This window comes from Rhipicephalus sanguineus, chromosome 1 (genome assembly GCF_013339695.2).
Source record: "Rhipicephalus sanguineus isolate Rsan-2018 chromosome 1, BIME_Rsan_1.4, whole genome shotgun sequence".
In the NCBI taxonomy this organism is placed as follows: Eukaryota; Metazoa; Arthropoda; class Arachnida; order Ixodida; family Ixodidae; genus Rhipicephalus; species Rhipicephalus sanguineus.
Window position 1 is genome coordinate 324,759,295 of NC_051176.1, and position 20,376 is coordinate 324,779,670.

Below are 20,376 nucleotides of genomic sequence, written 5' to 3' on the forward strand. Positions count from 1 at the left end.
GAACGAGGGATCTTGATCCAGTAGCACGGCAGAAAACGTCGTAGGGCACCGTGCGCACAAGGTTGATATCGGAAGGTAGGCGCGTCTTTTTCGGCCAGGGTGAAGTTCGATGCCGGTTTCGGTAGACAGCGTCGTCTAGTTGCTCTGCGTAAATGAAGAGGGATAGGGGCTGCGAAGACCGCAGGCACTGCTGCCAAACTTAGGGGGCCAACGCAGGAAACCCCGCTTGTACAGTTTACTCTAGATGACGCCAATGGCCAGTTCTCACTCAGGAGAAGAGCCACAATGAGGGATCTTGATCCAGTAGCACGGCAGAAAACGTCGTAGGGCACCGTGCGCACAACGTTGATATCGGAAGGTAGGCGCGTCTTTTTCGGCCAGGGTGAAGTTCGATGCCGGTTTCGGTAGACAGCGTCGTCTAGTTACTCTGCGTAAATGAAAAGGGATAAGGGCTGCGAAGACCGCAGGCACTGCTGCCAAACTTAGGGGGCCAACGCAGGAAAGCCCGTTTGTGCAGTTTACTTTAAATGACGCCAATGGCCAGTTCTCACTCAGGCGCAGAGCTACAACGAGGGATCTTGATCCAGTAGCACGGCGGAAAACGTCGTAGGGCACCGTGCGCACAACGTTCATATCGGAAGGTAGGCGCGTCTTTTTCGGCCAGGGTGAAGTTCGATGCCGGTTTCGGTAGACAGCGTCGTCTAGTTGCTCTGCGTAAATGAAGAGGGATAGGGGCTGCGAAGACCGCAGGCACTGCTGCCAAACTTAGGGGGCCAACGCAGGAAACCCCGCTTGTACAGTTTACTCTAGATGACGCCAATGGCCAGTTCTCACTCAGGCGAAGAGCTAGAACGAGGGATCTTGATCCAGTAGCACGGCAGAAAACGTCGTAGGGCACCGTGCGCACAAGGTTGATATCGGAAGGTAGGCGCGTCTTTTTCGGCCAGGGTGAAGTTCGATGCCGGTTTCGTTAGACAGCGTCGTCTAGTTGCTCTGCGTAAATGAAGAGGAATAGGGGCTGCGAAGACCGCAGGCACTGCTGCCAAACTTAGGGGGCCAACGCAGGAAAGCCCGCTTGTACAGTTTACTCTGGATGACGCCAATGTCCAGTTCTCACTCAGGCGAAGAGCTACAACGGCGGATCTTTATCCAAGCACGGTTGAAAAAGACGTAGGGCGCCGTGCGGAGTACGTTGAAATCCGAGGCTAGGTGCTTCTTTTTCGGCCAGGATGAAGATCAATGCCGGTTTCGGTAGACAGCGTCGCCTAGTTGCTGTGCGTATATGAAGAGGCATAAGTGCTGCGAATACCAGAGGTACTTTTTCCAAACTGAGGGGACCGACGCAGGAAAGCCCGCTTTTGCAGTTTAGTCTAGATGACGCCATTGCCGAGTTCCCGGACGGGCGCAGAGCTACAATGGCGAATCTTGATCCACGCACGGCCCAAAAAGTCGTAGGGCCCCGTTCGCACTAGGGAGTTGGGCTAGCTGGTTTGCGTCCATATTGGAACAGCGCAAAAGACGTAGGACGCAGAGAGACTTGACAACACGAGCGCTGTTTTTTAACACACATAATCGAGCCCGTTGAACAAGTAATTAAATGCAGCAAAAGGGAGAGTTCGGCTAGTTGGTTTGCGTGCATATTGCCACGCCCGCTTCATGTTTTATTTTGATGTGTTTGGCTTTGACCAGCAAAGACTGTCAGCAACGCTCAACGCAAACCGCACATCATTGTTCGAGAAGCTTCGCGATTATTGTAGATCGTTTTGTTAACGATTTCGCGCAAGACGCGAACACTCGAACTTATTCTAGACCTTGCGCGACAACCAGCGCTAACGCTGGAATATTAGACGTCACATGTATAAATGCCGACGCGCTTCACCGCTTGTCAGTTGATCGACGGTCGACGCTCTGTTCGCCGCTATCAGTGTATTACTGTAGTTGACCTTCAGTTTCCCTGCCACAAGTTCGGCCAAATAAAGAGTTTCATCTCTGACGTGCTGACTGGTGCCCTCGTCGACGTCACGACCACGTGACAATATTGAAACAGCCCAAAAGACGTAGGACACAGAAAGACTTGACAACACGAGCGTTGCGCTCGTGTTGTTAAGTCTTTCTGGTCCTACGCTGTTGATTCTTCACTCGTTTTCTGCATGTGACCCCTACCTTTTTTTCCCAATCCCCGTTAGCCGCCTCTTTCCCTCTCTTCTTCTGAACGCACCACACCCCCCGAAGTGCCAATTATATTTCCAGATTGATGTCTGATGCTATCGAAGTAATTTTTTTTTTCACCGGAATGAGTAAATATACGCGCTCTGTGCGCTCCCGTAGGCCTCGTGCCGAACTGTGGAGGAAAGTATCCACTCTTTCTGGCATCTTGTTAGCTCCGCAGTGTTCTCCGCGTGGTTATTGTTCCCAGCAAAGTTTATAGAACCTGTTGGCAGTCACGGGGTCTGAAAAGTACATGCAACGAGCACGTATCCGCGGTCTGTGCAGGTAGTGCAACGAAACTCCCCCCTGATGGGAGCCCTGCGCACGCCTTTCATGCTAATGAAACGTATATCATACAATTCATAACTTGTCATTTATTTTCTTCATACACTCATGTAGTGGCATACCAATTTTCACACATAAGTTTATGAAACGGCCGTCAGCGCACCATGAGCGTGGAATGTAAATCATGCTTTACATCAATCAATCAATCAATCAATCAATCAATGAATCTTTATGAGTGACGTCAAAAAGGTAATACATTGCAGATAAAGATGCAGGAGGAGGTCCCATGGTTACATACCGCAGGCGGGACCTCCTGTGCTAATACATTGAAAAATCTAAACAGTGAAAAAGGAATAGCAAGAGCCTTTTTGAAGTGCTAATAGCAACAGGGACCGTACTAAATGTTCAGGTACGTACTTAAGGAATTTTTTACATGCAACACAATTTCACAAAATTAACGGAACGCATCAGTTATACATTGAATAAACACAGTTTTAATATTCGCTTGAAAACATGAATGTTCAGTATTTCTTTTAGATCACGTGATAGTGCATTTCATATTGAAATTGATGAAAAAACAATGCTAATTTTCCCATAATTAGTGCGAACTTCAGGCAACAATAGATTATTATGGAGCGCGAATCTAGTGCAATCGTGATTAAACAACAAAACAGCAGGAAATATGTCGATAATGAGAGTGCGGTGAAAAACCTTAAAAAACAAGACGCACACATTATAAATATAGAGATCGGAGATGGTTAGTATGTCAAGCTGGACAAAAATAGGATGTGATGGCGTTTGAGGAGAAGCTAAAGTTATAAGCCGCATGGCTTGTTTTTGCAATACCCTCAACGGCCAAATGTGCACTGAATATGAATTGCCCCATGATGTAATGCAATAACAGAGATGGCTATGTACGAATGCGTAGTACAGTGCTTTAACAGTGTTTATGCTGAACTCTTTCGTGGCTTCACCAGTGCCCTAATTCCATATGAAATCTTTCTACAAACAGAATTAATATGTTTGTGAAATTTCAAATGTGTGTCGTCAATTATAACTCCTAGAAATGATGTATGATCACTCAAAGGAATGACTGCAGGGTTGACAACAAGGTGTGGAGTGAATAGTAATTTTTTGTTCGGTGAATGAAAAAGCATAAAGCAAAATTTGAAAGGATTTATCAATAACCTATTAGTGTTCCACCACTCTACAAGTGGTGGAACGGTGGTGAAATACGGTCAGCTTGAAGTCTACACACTAGAGTCGCAGAATTCGAATGATGAGAAAAAATAGTCGTGTCATCAGCGTAAAGTAAACAAGAAGAGAAGTTAAGGCAACGCGGTAAGTCATTTTTATATATATCAAAAATAATAAGGGGCCCAATATCGAACCTTGGGGAACGCCTCTGTAAATGGGGGTAGGATTTGATGTAGAGTTATTGACCGAGACTACTTGAAATCTATTAAGCAGAAAGCTCTGTAATAGCGTTAGCGCGGGACCAGTTATACCGTAGTATTCCAGTTTACGAATAAGGAGAAAATGGTCAATACTGTCAAACGCTTTAGAAAAGTCGACAAAGATAGCTCCTGCGACGTTACCATTATCAATGAATGATCTAATTTTGTCAGTGAAACACGCAATTGCAGTATCAGTGGAAAGGCCTGCCCTAAAGCCAAACTGACATGGAGAAAGTGTGTTAAATTTGCTTTAATATTTAGATAGGCTTATTTCAATGAGTTTTACCAAAATTTTATCTAGGAATGGAAGGACGGATATAGGCCTGTAATTGGCGATACTGTGAGGATCACCTTTTTTAAATACTGGCACTACCTTTGCAACTTTTAATTTATCAGGGAAAACACCATTTTTGAAACAGCGGTTAAAAATATGACTTAAGATAAGGGCAACAAACGATCTTACAAGTTTAATGTATTATGAGTGGACGTTATCTAACCCAGCCGTGGTAGCTTTTAAGCCTGAAATAACAGAACAAACCTCAGAAGCACAAGTAGGTAAAAGAAACACCGACGATTACTGTGAGGAAACGGAGGTACATGAGGGGGCGACACGAAAGCCGGTTGAAAAGTGAACATTAAAAGCGTCGGCCACATCACTGACCGTGGTGAGAGTGACGTCGTTGACACGAACAGAGGTCACTTTGCTGCGCGATTGTGAAGAATTGAAAAATTCTTTTAGGAGCTGCCACTTTCTCCTAGTATCATTTCTACGATGCTGTAGTTCCTCTTCATAATAATTTTGTTCAACGTTTTTTAAAAGTGAGGCTAATGTGCTGGAGTAACTATTATAGCGCAATTTCAAGCACGCATTAAACGGCTGACGTTTTCTTTTCTTATACAAGTTGTCTTTCTTGCGAAGAGATCGTATGAGTGAATCGGACAACCAAGGGCAACGTGGGGCGAAGTAGCGTCTGTTAGATGATTGAAGTGTGGTTGAACGCTCAACTGCTGAGTAAATAGCGTCATAGAACCTGGTTAAAGCCTCTTCAAGTTCATTTGCATCATGACATACATGACGTGTATGTCATGATTTTCAAGTTACGACTTCTCATTTATGTTCGTCATAGACACATGTCACGCCACAAAAATTTTGCTATCAAGCTAGTGAAACGGCCGATAGCTTCACTCAATATTCACTAGCTTCACTTCGGCTTCACCGAAGCTCCACAGAGAGTGACGCCACAGCCCTCCACAGCTTTTCTTTCCTTCATGCCTTGTGCGCAAGCGTTGGGCGCAAATGTGGTCATAGACGCTACGTGGATGGATCGATGTAGTGAACGTCCTCTTCGTAACGGGGCAGTCACATTTCGGCCACCAAGCTCGAAAAACAAATCACTTTTGTAAAATTGCCTCGTCTACTTAAAATATATATTTCTTCTTATAAAAAAAAAACATAAATCCACAGCCGTACCTTCTTCCCCATACAGCAGAATGACCTTATACTTGTCCTTTCTCCCTTCTTTTTCACCACCGATCTTGTAACCCTCTTATTTATTTCTATCGCGGACTTGGTTGCCTTTCCTTTGTTGCACCAAACACGCAAGGCTTAATGTAGGCTGCGCCCCAACACAGGGGCGCGCAGACAGATTTTTTTTCGGCGGGGGGGCACCTCCTTGATCTGAAGAGGGGGCCGGGCAGGCAGATGTCGAGTGTCATTTTGCGCTCTGAATACCACGGCGAAAAAATTCGGAGGGGGGGGGGGGCGGTGTGCTACCACCTGGCTACGCCCCTGCCCCAACATACACCTAGGTGGACGTCTCCGCATTCAACTAAAACACGCTCTGTCACTTTCCTCAGCTTCCCCTCAGCATGTTCGTTTTTCTCCTTCATTACTGAATCTCGCTTTAAAACTACGCGTTCTCAGGCAATCCGACCTCGCTTTAAACAGCACAGCGCTTCCCCTTGTATTATTAGAAAATGCCTCCCTCCTTATTTCGTTTTTGCCCTTTTCGTAGTTGCTCAGGCATGACACGACATGACAAGAACTTCATTCCTGAGGAAATCAGATCTAGAGAGCCAGCCGGTTTTTTTTTTCCACTGCGGCTATCCAATAAATGCTCTCTGACTTTTCGCTTAACGCCTCCTGTTGCCATGTCGCTTACACTCCCAGCCGTATACTTGCTGGTGAGACTCGTAGTTTGTTCCTATGCAAATACCGGAACACTTTGTCTGCCCATCATATTTCCTTCGAAGCTTATTCTGCTGCGAGCTTCCCTCACCTCAAAACATGTCCATGCCATATCGAGCCTTAACTAATAACTGTTGGGGTTTAACGTCCCAAAACCACGATATGATTATGAGAGACGCCGTAGTAGAGGACTCCGGAAATTTCGACCACCTGAGGTTCTTTAACATGTGCCTAAATCTAAGCACACCGGCCTCAAACATTTTCGCCTCCATCGAAAATGCCGCGGCCGGGACTCGATCCCGCGACCTGCGGGTCAGCAGTCTAGACCAGCGTGGCGGGTACTTGCCGCTTTCCGTGAGCGCCCAACGCGAGGCGACCGTTTGATTCATGTCCAGTGCTGATCATTGATATGAATGGCCGTGACGGCACGTGCGCAGTACACCCTTCGCGTCGAGTCTCCTCTTGAGCACTGCTGCGCACCAGGTGGAGCGGCAGTCGAGGTCAATGTAGCGCCACAGTTGACTCTCCCGGTGCCGCGCAGTGAACACACTACTCGTCCTCTAGTTCACTGTAGCAGCGCCAGCGGTTGTTAAAAGTCCAAATATCGGGCACTCGCTCAAACCCCTGGCATCCTCTTTTTCCGGTCACGGCTCAGCCAGGCAGCTTCTTGGGCGATTGAATTGTACCAGTTTTTTCGCTCAATTTCCAGCTTTCTTGATATCTTGCACAAGGTTGTCTTGCTGAAAATGGTCATAATGCTTAGCTTGCAATATTTTGGAGAATTACATTTGCTGAACAGCATATCAATGTGATTTTGCTGCGACTATCGATTTCATGCCGTAGACGTTCTCGGAAGGCATCGGCAGATCTGGCGGGAGGTACATGCACCCTGTAGTTGGCACAAAAGATCATTCCGAGGATTGTGTACTTTATAAATCGGAGTGGTTGGTGGTTGTTATTTCTCCTGCAGGCGAACTTCGGTTGGGTGAGGATACCGCACGACTTCGAGCCGCCTTCACCGCAAGACCTGGGGTTTTTGAGTGGTGGCCACGGCATCGCCGCTGACCCGGTCGTTCTGCTTGATACCAGGACCGTGCAGCTGACCAACTTCCACTACGACGGAGGAGCACCGGGTGGGTAAAATGAAGCGTTGGCGGTGAGAGACATTTGTCACTGCTTTCAGAATGCAGCCGCGTGGTACGATTGGATGGCATTTTCATTTGAAAACAGAAAACATAGCGGCGATCATTTTATCGCGATAGCGCTAAAGAGCTCGTTCCGCAGAAATTCCGGCGTTGGTGTCGGCATCGTTGGTTGTGAGCCAAAAATCATCATCTTGTATAAAATAAATATAAAAAAATGCTAGCTGCGAGTGAGAATCGCACCCAGGCCGTCTGCGTGGCAAGCAGGTGTTCTACCGCAGAGCCACTCCATCGCTTGGAACTGCACTGAAATTAACTTCAATGCTTCGCAAACATACGCGTCCTGTGTACATGGTTTTTGTCAGACCATGCGCCAACTAGCCCAAGAACGCGTTTTAGGGTAAATGCTGGATGAGCGCGCTTACCGCAACGATGTCGGATGCTCGTTCATTTGCCGGAATTTCTTCAGCCTCCTCGGTGATGCGGGTCACATGAATGCAAATCACCCGTCGTTTCTTGTTCAGCATCTCTGTCTGTCGTTGAAGCTGGTACGATCGCTGTGGTCGATGTCTTTGAATAATCCATTCCCGGGTTTCGGAAAAAAATGCATCCTTTTATTGTCGATGTCGTTGTTTAGGAAGGCACAGTTAAATTAAAGTACACCAGGTTCCTTCACAATATTTACGCTGGTGTAAAAGGCACTTCAAAAAATACATCGCAACAAATTTGCCAGAGCGGCCGTCGTCTCGTCTTTACTCGACCGCTCTATTTCACCACCTGCCACGCGCGCGCTGCGCACTCCGGTTTTAGGGGCGAAGCACCTTAGGGTCTCGGCGTGTCGACGGGCATCGTCGTCTGCTGTCGCCGCGTGCATCGCCGTGTCCAGTACATTTGCTTGAACGCAAGGGAGGGCGCCACCGCCTCAGCGGCGCTCGCCATGTGGCGAGTGAGAGCAAACGGCGCGCGTTGACTATGGAAACGCTCTTTCTGCGAAGAACGCCCAACTACCAGCTCGCAAGAAACGAGAACGCGCTCTCGTACGAGAGAGACAACGCCGACGCAGGCAGCGTCTGCTAGCGAGTTTCTTGACTGAAAAGGCAGGCTGCTCGCGCTGCACAATCGCACATAGGGAACCCAAGCTCAAGTTTGCGGCGCGACGACAGCACCGCGCTCCGGCTCTAGAGAGAAGCTCTGGCGCAACTGGGTGCAAGCGCAGCCGGCTCAACCTGTTTGTCGACAGCGGGAACAACAGGCGCGCGCGCTGGCTGCTCACGTTTCCACGTTGGCAGAAGCGACCCCGCCGAAGCGCAAGCGAGGTCCAAAGTATTGCGGTGTCTTGGCCTGCCACAGCAGTGCCGACAACACTAAGACACGCGATTCACGTGTGAAACGGTATCGGTTCCCGGGCATGTCGCACGAGAAATAAAAGCGGCAAGCGTGGATGGCTGACAAAGCTGTCTCGCCTCTATTTTGGCTCTCTGAGTTCATCGCTTTCGTTCGTTTCGACTACCTCAATCAGTACGTAACGCGGCGCATGCACGCAGCAACTACAGTAATGATTACTCGCTGTCTTCTCGCATTGTGAAAGTCCAGTTACGGTTGTAGGCGAAACAACTTTGTGTCTTGATTCCCCGTGTTCGTGAGACCTACCCGTCGTTGTTGAACGTTCACACTGGCGTTACACCGTTAGCGTTGCGCGGTTGGTTGAATTCAACTGAATTCGGCACATTGTCAGAAGTTCGGCGCCTGAAATTCACGCGTCGACAAGGCTGCTTTATCACGCCGCTACGGACGTCTGTGCTACGGACGTCTAGAGGTTTGCTTTGTTTTTGTCACTTTATTCGGGTGATATATATTTAAGCCGCTAATTATAACTGGCAGTTAATACATGCTTTGCAATTGCAACCTTGAAGTAACTACCTTCAGACTTTGTGCGATTCTCTAGCCCGGTTCGCACTGCAGGCTTTATACGCCTGTCAAGTCGATATCCTCATAAAAAGAGAGTGCAAGCATGACGCGAGAGTCGAAAAAACGAGGCGAGCAGTTCATCTTGCTTCACAGTGGTTAAAGCTCAGCTAGCTGGCTCGCGTCTTAATCGGCGGGTGATTCTCCTGTGGCACGGAGGACTTGACTCTAACCTTCTCAGGAAGCAGTGCCATGGCCGTATAATTTCTTTTTTCGCACGCCGCAAACGTTTGTTCACGAAAGTACACGGCTGCTACTGCAAGCATGTCATATCAAAACAACAATCATATGACTCGTAGTCCACACCGCAGAGCAACGATTGCGTGCACCGCTTCATTTCGGAGTGCATGTGGACCATTATTTATCTTTAACATGACAGAATGAGACTTCCTTCGAGCTATACGTCTCAACGGTGTAATCGCAACTTGGGAAATGCATTTCCCTTTGAGTCGGGCGTCGATCGTCTGCTCTTCACCGTAAACGTGATTGACGAGCCTTTCTGCTTTTATCAAGTTCGCTTTTCGGAAGTGGCAGTCAAGCTTGAAAATCTTTTTGAAGCCCTAATGCAAGCGATTCATTGTGAGGCGCCGCAAGTATGCCGCGAGAGCTCTGCACGTGCACGGAAGCGAGCTGCAGCGCATTGGAGAGAAGGGAAAACGCGCGTTGCTTGCACCCAGCTTGCGATGAAAAAATCCGTAAACAGGGGGTGGGTGCTCGAGCCGACGTTTCGACAAGTGGACTTGTCTTCTTCAAGGCTGGGACTGATTTTCTTAGCTACCGTGTGAATATGCTTCGTGCCCTCTCCACCACAAGGGAGAAGGGGAGGGCAACTGCCAGAGTGGGGGAGGGGGAAGGAGAGGCCGTCGTGACGAACTGGGTGAGTCATAAGGAAGAAAAAGGAACAAAAATCGGTGGGGTGGAGGGGGGGGGGGGGAGAGGGTATACGTTTCCCTGAATGATTGTCAGGGGAAGCACGTGGCATTTTAACAATAGTAAGTTCGAAATTCCTAGAAGAAGGGCTTAACTCTAATTGGTTTTCGTTGTGTATGTACCATACCGAATACATTCAAGAACCCCCTTAGAAACGTTAATACCTGCTGGCTGGAGTGTATTGAACTTGCGAATAAGGTAGGACTCTGTATATTTTCTGTCTCTTGGGGACCGGAAGTTTGACTGTAGTATGTAAATTTGAAATCTTCGAAGTTGTGACCTGCGACATTAAAATGCTGTGCCACTGCTTTGGGTAACTTCTTCGCCGTGTCCGCGCGATGCCCGTTTAATCTAACATTAACACGTTGTCCCGTTTCGCCATTGTACCGTTTTGACAATACGAACATTCGATCATGTAGATAATGTTTGAACTAGTCCAGGTAAAACTAGATTTTCTATGATGGACGTAATCACTTCCGGTACTTTTAACTATAACGTCATCTTGATGGTGTTTACAAGTCTTATATCTTGGACGAGAACAAGGTGGTATGTGGCCTGTAGAATGAGGGTTTACTTTTGCATCCACTAACATGTCCTTAAAATTCCTATTGCGGCGATATACGACCTTTGGTACTCCGGGAAACACTTTTCTTAGGCGCTCGTTGCTTGCCAGTATTGGGTAATACTTACGGAGGATATTATTTATGTTTGGTAGCGCATTTGAGTACTTGGTTATAAATGCTGGCGGCTGGTTGGGCTGTGCTACGGGGGCCCTTTGAGCTAGTGATGATTTCCTAACTAGTTGACATGCTTCATTGCAGACCTTGTTTAGAGCATCTTGTGGGTAATTTCTTTTAACTAATGTTTCCTTTAGGTCGCTTAAGTGGTGAACGTAGTCACTGTCATCGCTACAGATCCTTCTTACGCCTCGCCTGTCCTACAAATATCCCTTGTTTGCAGTGTCGCTGGTGATGACTAGTGTAATCTAGGTATTGCTGGATGTCTGTTGGTTTTCTGTAAAGCGTCCCCTATTAGAAAACCCAGTGGCACTGTCCCAGTGCCATACCTGATTATTGGACCAGTGTGGCGCTGGGTACTGGGCCGCTGCACGAGCTACGCTGGACGCTGGCGCACTGCACACTGGGCTACCCGTTACGGGCCGAAATCGTGCTTTTAAATTGTTTTTAAGAACTGTGCTCATAGCCAGATCGTAATTAGGGCTGATACGCGAGCACTGCAGCAAAAAAAAACCTCAAAAGAAAAAAAAAACAAGAGTGAGCGGGAGTCGAACCCACCACCTCGACGTACTATGCATTCTGAATCTGACACGTTACCGCTGCACCACACCTGGAAGACGAGAGACAGTCACTTTCTTTCTTCATGTTATAACTACTTCCGGTAGCCAGCATTTTCTTCATTTTTCTCGTTTAGAAACGTAGATTTCAGTCTCTTTGTGCTCGTGAGAACCTAAAAGAATGTAGTTCATTTGTTTTTTATGTGCTGCCTCGGATCAGAACGTACATCTCGCACGTTTTGCCGCAAAAAATATTAGCGTAACCGCAGATGTGTTGCGGCAATCGCACTGACTCGCTAAGCAGTTAGTCATACCTATGTAAAAAAAACAATGTGCATCTGACCTGCACACTGAACACTTTAGTTTTCGTCACCCGTTTGAACATATTTTCTGCCCTTTTTGATTACGTTCCGCGTACTATAGGCCTAGTGCGCTGCAGCTTTGAACCGAACAGGCAGCGCCACCAGGCGCCCGTGGCGGAAAAGTTGGGATTGTCGTTTGTTGCTCCCGGGCGCGCAGGCACGATAGAAACGCATGGCTCCTCGCCGAAAGGACGTAAAAACGTCGTAGAAGTCCGGTACTTTTTCGTACTTCTGCGTGCATGGCTGGCACAACAGCTGTAGGAACACCGTTCGGAAGCAACTAGCTTTAAAATTCTGCCGGTTACCACAGAAGTCGGACGAAATTGAAAGACAACTCTACCGCAGCTGTGCGGCGCGTAAGCAACGCCTCGAGTTCCGTCCGCAAGTGTCCTCACTCTCTTGAGCTTTTTTTTTCGCCTTTTACTTATTTTAAATGTATACACAAACTTACAAGATGACGAAGAAATAGGAAGATAGCAGGCTGTCAACGGCCACCTAGAGGGGCAATGTGCCTGTCTGCGTCTTCTCCTCTCACGCGTGATTTCTTGCCCGCCAGATCGGCGAGAAGGGGTAGCCGGTGCGGAATCAGACACGCATTTGCAGCGTCTTCTTTGTTGGAAACGAAAAGAGTTCGATATAGCTCAGCATACGTAGAGCAGTGAAAAATGAAAAGTTGACCTCCACTCGTACGTCATAGCCCACGGTTTTCAGTTGCACTATGAAGTTCCCAATAATGACGGAAGATTGCATCGCAACACTGACCACTCGCATGCACTTCGTACCAAGCGACGAATTACTCCTTTTGAAACACGTTTTTCAATCCTACGTAAACCGCAGAACAACTCACGATCGTCGCTTCTTGTCCTCACGTTCACGCGCGGGCTGGAGATGCTTTTTTCTTGCAGACGACAACCAGCGACGAACTGATGGGCGCTTGCAGTCTCACTGTCTGTAAAAATGTGTGTGTGCGCGCGCCTGTGTGCGTGTGTGCGCGCGTTGTGAGTGTTGTGAGCGTGTTTGTGTGTGTGTGGGGGGGGGGGGGGGTGGTTCTACTGTTCCCCGAGTGGTGTCCAAGGGACGGAACAGAACTTGTTTCCGGCGCAAGCAGCTGTGTTTTCTCTGCTTTTTTCATCGCTTTTTTTTTTAGTAGGGCTCGCAATTCGGTTTTCGGCGAAAAAAAGGACTGAGGGGGCTCTGTCTTTCTCGAATGGCTCGAAACGCCAACAGGTTTTAGGTAACCCTTAAAAGAGTATTTTGGGCTAGGGTTTCGCGATGACAGTCGTCTACGACGCCAGCTCGGAGGAACAGCAGGATAGTAGTCTAATTTACTGATTACTGCACAGGTGTGTTATAAAAAGCTCCTTTTATCTGCGGCCGCTTCAACGTAGGGCGGACGGGACGCTGTGTTAATGCATGGTTGCTAGCGCCATTTGCAAGACCGATGCGCAGCTCTGCTACCTAAAGGTAGCATATACAGTAACTCTAGGCGTGCTTAACCCTTTGCGGTCCGACAACGCAACACGGCCGTAGCGGTCGGCTGTCGGGGCCCCGCCCGACAAGGGTGTTCGTGGTTTAAATTGCGCTGTTTTCTCACTGCGAGTCACGCGCATTTTTTTTGTATACATGAAGTGCCATCTCTTGAGGAATAAGTGAGCGTTGTTTGTTGAGGTTTTACTTTTTTTTTTACACTAGGGTGTAGCACTATGTTCAGCACGGGGCCTAGAGCGTACCCACTGGCGCGCGCGGTTCGCCGTGAAGCATGGCCACGTTTTCACCGCGTGCGTTTTACGGTGGTGCTTTTAGCGAAAGCGAGGATGACTTTAGGGAGGAAGAGAATTACGTGCCTCCACCAAACAGTGATGACAGTGGTTAGACAGATGTGAGTGACAAAGATGACGACGGCGGCGGTGGAAACCTGCAATAATAACCCTGGCCTGCGCACAGGAGAATGCTTTGAGCGATATCATACGTTGCCCAAATATCGCTAAAAGGGTGATTCCACGTAAGATCGAACAAACGATGGCTGGTCGACCTCTCAAATTTATTTCAAAATTCTATATATTATTGCCTGATGAGTGGAAAGAAGAGATCCGCAATTTGTTATGCCGCCAAAAATTTTTTCGAACCACAGGAAATCAATAATGACGAAGAGGTGGAGTGGAGCGCTCATCCGCTCTGCTGTTTTGGCCAACTTTCGTTATGAATTGCAGACAATATATTAAAGTTAGGTAGCTGAAATTTATTTACCTAAATATATGCATGTTTTTGCTTCTGCTCAGGTATTTTTAGTTTTTATGTGTAGTGTAGATGTTTTTATAAAAAACCTCAAAAATGGCCCAATCGGCAAAATTTTCTTTACTTTGAAGGTCTTTATCTCAAAAAATCCTTGTAGCAGAGCGACAAAAGTTCTGCATTACGTTCTTCGCATGATTATCTACCAAACTGCCGAACCTTGTATTTATATTTCTTTTCACTGAAGAGATATGATCGGGCTAATTTCAAGAAAACACCGAACAATGAAAACTCCTGACGACAATTAAAAAAAAACCCCATTTTTTAAATTTCTTAAACTTTGTCCACTTATTCTCCTCCATATCAGCTTTCACAATCATTAAAAACATGTTGCATAATGTCGTTTCGCTAAAAGTTACGGCCCCTCCAATAAGACCCTTAGGCAAGGAGTGGCAATTCAGACTTCTTGCCCAGCAAGTGTATATAATGCAGGTAGGATTGAATTTCTTTTTATTAAAAGACCAGCAGTACCAAAAAAAGTGTCGACAGCACTGAAGACGTTAATTTTGAAAATATTTGGTCACTGCAGCGGCCACGAGCTCGGGGCTACCGATCAGGCGCGCGCGCACCCGAGGTGCTCGTTGTAAGAGACGGCGCAGTGAGAGCTCGTTTTCGCGTCCTCAGACCGATTGAGTTCGAAACAGCAACACCTCTCGGGTGACTTGAACGCACGTGCAGCGGTAGTCGCAGTGATCTGGTTAATTGCGTCGATTTCTTTTTCAGGGGGCATAAGAATGTCATCGTTAAACTGTGCGTTCCGTGAAGGTCTTTCATTGCAGTGGTAGCAAAAGCACGCGTAGCAAAAGTAGTCCGTCTCACTGACAGTCACTGATCTTTCGGGCGTTAAACGTTCCTTCAAAGGATTTATGTCTAGGTCGGTAACTCTGCGAAATTTTGGCTTCTTTGCAATAATTAAAGGAGTACTGACACGATTTTGAGACATCGCAAAAGGGACATTTTTTGCTTCGTTGGTATGCAGTGTCCACGCTGTCCACACACTGGAGTCGGAGAACACGTATAAAATATTTTAATTTGACTTTGAAGTTTTCGTCGCTGAGCATTTGCAAGCCAGCCACACTGCAAGGACATTATCCCGACAAGTCAAGACAGTTCCTCCGAGTTCGCGAGTTCTGCGTCCTGCATGCAGCCTAAATCGTAGAAATCACTGTCAGGTCACTGGACGACAATTCACTCATCGTTGTCTATTGCACCACGAGCAGATGACGGATTTCCCGCTAGTACGTCGCGAATTTTTGTATCTCCGTGACGTCACACTGCTATGAAACGACACTGAGAAGCCACCCCCTCGATATCGAAACCGAAAGTGTCTTTTTAAGGTGGCGCTAATTAAAATTTATAGGATGCATTCCCAGGCACCACAATAGTCGTTTTAGGTTTCTCGGCACCAGCATTTTTATTTGGAGCAACAATCCGATTTTTTTTTAAATTCGTGTCAGTACTCCTTTAAGCTTCTTGTGCTTCGAAAGGTATTCTCCACAATAGATCCATTCAGAGCTATACTTTCTCGTCATGAGACGCACAGGAGGAGTAGAGTAAGAGCAAAGCACAAGAACTATCCGCGCCGAATGAAGTGTGAACAGCGCTCTGAACGCGCGGCTAGTTCAGGCCGTCTGCTGCCGACATCTAAGATAGGCAAGCGCAACCGGTTACCGATAGTTTTGCTTTTCTTTCCTTTGACAATCCATATTTTGCTTTGCCACTGGAGCGCCACGTTCATGCTTTCCACTGATCGCAACTGGCGCAGCGCAGTTTCTGTGGCAGCAGCGTGCGTGAAGCGAGCGCTCATAGCTCCCTTATAGAGTTTTCATCTTGCTTCCATCTCCGCCGTGTTATCAGCGCCTAGCTGAGATGCGTACAGAGGGCGGATAGAATAGCGAAGCTCCAGTGCACGTGCGTTCAAGTCACCCGAGAGGTGTTGCTGTTTCGAACTCAATCGGTCTGAGGACGCGAGAACGAGCTCTCACTGCGCCGTCTCTTACAACGAGCATCTCGGGTGCGCGCGCGCCTACTCGGTAGCTCCGCGCTCGTGGCCGCTGCAGTGACCAAATAATTTCAAAATTAACGTCTTCAGTGCTGTCGACACTTTTTTTGGTACTGCTGGTCTTTTAATAAAAAGAAATTCAATCCTACCTGCATTTTATACACTTGCTGGGCAAGAAGTCTGAATTGCCACTCCTTGCCTAAGGGTCTTATTGGAGGGGCCGTAACTTTTAGCGAAACGACATTATGCAACGTGTTTTTAATGATTGTGAAAGCTGATGTGGAGGAGAATAATTGGACAAAGTTTAAGAAATTTAAAAAATGGGTTTTTTTTTTAATTGTCGTCAGAAGTTTTCATTGTTCGATGTTTTCTTGAACTTAGCCCGATCATATCTCTTTAGTGAAAAGTTATATAAATACAAGATTTGGCAGTTTGGTAGATAAGCATGCTAAGAACGTAATGCAGAATTTTTGTTGCTCTGCTACAAGGCGTTTTTGAGATAAAGACCTTCAAAGTAAAGAAAATTTTGCCAATTGGGCCATTTTTGAGGTTTTTTATAAAAACATCTACACTACACATAAAAACTAAAAATACCTGAGCAGAAGTAAAAACATGCATATATTTAGGTAAATAAATTTCAGCTACCTAACTTTAATATATTTTGTGCAATTCATAACGAAAGTTGGCCAAAACAGCAGAGCGGATGAGCGCTCCACTCCACCTCTTCGTCATTATTGATTTCCTGTGGTTCGAAAAAATTTTTGGTGGCAAAACAAATTGCGGATCTCTTCTTTCCACTCATCAGGCAATAATATATAAAATTTTGAAATAAATTTGAGAGGTCGACCAGCCATCGTTTGTTCGATCTTACGTGGAATCACCCAAAAGAGTTGCCTGCAAATTGCAGGAGCAAAAATAAATATCCTGTGCGTTTCTCTTCCACAGTTTGTGTTTTTATTCGCGGCGCCAGAAACTGGCGAAATAGTTTCGGACCGCTAGAGCCGGAAAGTGGGTAAAGGTTTTGGACCACAAAGGGTTGAAGCCCCTTAATCTAGGAGAGTAACGACGCTCTCCTCCGCGCGCGCGTTTCCTCCTCGATTCTCCTCGGCCGCCCTCGCCCGGCACCGCTTTTCGCCGGCGCTCCCGCGCCGCAGAAATCAATGGAGGCGTGTGATGTCGGGCCACTTTCGCGCTCCGGTGCTGTACAAAACTTTGAAAAATGGTGATAACAAGATTGATAACACTGAAATGAACGTTTATTAAAATATTAGTTTCTTCCGAAAGCCGTGTAAATGGGGCATGCTAATTTAAAAGGAGCTTTATAGAGCGTTCCATCAGGCAGACGTTTTTTCTGCCACATAATAACGTGCTTTACATTTGCATCTGATATAGTTTAGCTTGCTTCGTGTCCGCCTGTGTCTGGATTTTCTGTCGCTTTCCTGTGCGCGCATGTGCAACACAGGTACTTACAGCGTAGGATCTTGAAATGATTTCTTGGATAATACATTGTCCATCCATGAGTTATCTTGACGCGAAAGTAGACTTGCGCAGTGGTCTCCAAACTGAACATGACGCTTGCGCAGTGTCACTACGATCAAGCGGCGCCAACATCTACCGCAGGAACAGAAGCGCCGGAAAAAGATATTTTAGAATAGTATTTTGACGTTGGTGTCAAAAACACGAGCACTCGGTTTACCTGTGAGAAGAGACATTCCGTACCTTGAGGGTAGGTAAAGCCTCTAGTAGCGCATTATGATAGTTCACACGAAGATGCCGTTACATTATGTAGTAACAGAGTTGCAATCGTGATTTTTTTTAGGCGAGAAAAATTATGAGAGCCAGAATGGGAGTGCAGTATCAGCAGGATATTTTATTTTCATGCACGCGCAACTCGTTGGTGGATACGTAACCAAAAAGAGCATCGTATCATATTCAGCACCAGAATCATTGCTAGTGCATAACTATGTTATGAAGTAATAATGTTTCAAAAAATACAATGTCAAGAAAACAGAAAAGTCGTAACAGTATATCACTGCAGAAATATACACTGTTTTACACGTGACACAGAAGTTTCACTGCGACGAAAGGCGGACGGAAGACTTGCACTACCAGCTTGTTATTTACAAACAGTGGCTTTGTTTTCACAAAAGTGATACTGCGGTAGAGGTTTTATTTTGAGCCGAGCCACTTTTTTCAAAGAATATTCCTTGCGGATATTCGTGTAATTTAGATTGGCTGCGCATTCACAGTCAAACCACTAATTTTATGAGCTCTACAGTCGGATACAGCCCAAGAAGCACTTAGAAAATAACAGTCTACATGCAGTGAACATTGGTAGACGTGGTATTGCGTGGCGCAAACAAGCGCCGTTTTCGAAGGTCTATTCATGTATAGAGCTTAACAGGGGCAACTGCAGTGCCTTTACGATAAGGCACTCATCAGGTGAATGGTCATAAAGCAGACAACGCCGTAATCAATACCGGTGTCACGCGGGTACTTTTGATCGCGATCGGGGCCGACCCGGATTAGGCTCGATCCGAATCAGGTGCTGCTACACGGTGACTTTAATAGCGATCGGCTTCAATCGGGATCGAGACCCGCGATATACTGATCGACATCTGACTTCCAGATTGCGATTTGACTTACGTGTTTGCAAAAATCGATCCGGATCAGTTTGTACCATATAGTAGCGATGATTGTTGATTGCGATCAAGAAATTCGATCGGGATTGACTCTGATCGCGATGAAAAGTGCCCGTGTGACGCCGGTACAAGAGATAATCTAGTTTCTTGTTGGTGAACGGACAGCGCGTTAATGCAGGGGTCACTAAGACGAGCCATTTCGGCCACAGCCTGCTAGATCACGGCTCACTTGCGCTCACGTTCGCTATCATGATGTTATTGTTTTTGTGTTGCGCAGTGCTTTTTTTCTTTTTTTTCTTGCGCCAGATCACATTTGTGTCATTATTTTTGGGTGTCGACACGACCCCTCCCTTCTAAAAAAAAAACAAAACAAGAACCTCGTATGGAAACGAACGCCAGTAAGGGTCATTCGTCCATTCCTTTTTTTTTTTTTTTTCATCAAATGTTCAAGTTAAGCGGATCCTAACAATCACGACAAGCGCGATCGAAAAGCTGTATCATCGCACGTAATTGTTCGCAGCGGAAAGCAGATTCTGTAGTTGTGCACTTCAGATTGAATAACAGTTGCCGACATGCGAAGTGATGGAGTCTCAGCATAGTATTCAGCGTATTGAGAACAACCCCATTTTTATGCGACGCAAAAATAGCCAAGAAAAAAAAAAACGTTTATGAGCAGCCAGGAGAATATTTAAAACGCAGCATTCGGGAATGCTTTGACAAGAGCGACAAGAAAGGCGCGTTACCTCGCAAAAACACTGTTCTTTGTCGAAACAAAGTTCTTTCGGCCGATGTTGTGCAGCCACTGCTTCTTGCGCACGCCATCACGCTTACCTTGCGGTATCATAAAAAGTGCATTACCATTTGTATGCTGGTTTTTGTAGTTACAGACGCAACAGCACGGCATAACGCAAGCACACAGCAAAACAAAAAAAAGCGCGCGTGACGTTCGCTACGCGGAGCCGCAGCGAAAAATGGCGCGAGCGAAAAAGGAAAATACCAGCAAAACGCAAGATCCACGCGTCTCTAAGGGCAACCGCAAAGGAGACCAATCGTAGCGCAGAAAAAGCTGCGGAGAACGGGAGCATGCGAAAGGGGCGAGGGTGGAGTTAGGAGGACGCGCGCGTGGCGGCGGGTACAATGAATAGCGGTACTTTCCCAAGATGAAGGGGTTATAGGTGTGCTAGGGCAAGGGCGTTTTTCGAGGGCTCCTGAACGACAGCGGCACATAAGTGTTTTTGTATGCTTCGAGCTTGTCTTTATCAGTAGCTTTACCAGTACAGAGGCCATTGGCGTAAATTTATTTGTGCTTATTACTTTGTACTGTTTTGGGGGGGGGAGGGGAGTTGTTCAGTCGCTTGGTTTTATTTGTTCGTTCATATTTGGTTCTTTTTTTTCCTGTCACCACGTGGCTGCGGTGTGCACGTACACCTCAGCCACGTGTGTGCACACGTGTTTTGAGGTATAGCGTTTCCATTGAGTTTTCTGGTACCTTTTGGCTTAGCGCAGGGTATGTAGTACGCCGTGTCTTGTGGTTATATGGTGTTACATTTTTCTAACACGTGGACGTCGGTGAACTGGTTTAGAAATAGTAAAAAAGACCGTAAAGTGT

At 46.7% G+C, this 20,376-nt stretch overlaps 1 protein-coding gene across 1 annotated transcript in view; it reads left to right on the forward strand.

Annotated features, from left to right (window-relative positions):
• The window catches only part of LOC119383869 (protein Skeletor, isoforms B/C), a 302,496-nt gene that overhangs the window by 50,578 nt on the left and 231,542 nt on the right, over positions 1-20,376 (forward strand). Inside the window, exon 4 of the mRNA XM_037652144.2 lies at positions 7,109-7,271. Within this exon, the coding sequence (XP_037508072.2) occupies positions 7,109-7,271 (163 nt within the window). The remainder of the gene's footprint in view (positions 1-7,108; positions 7,272-20,376) is intronic.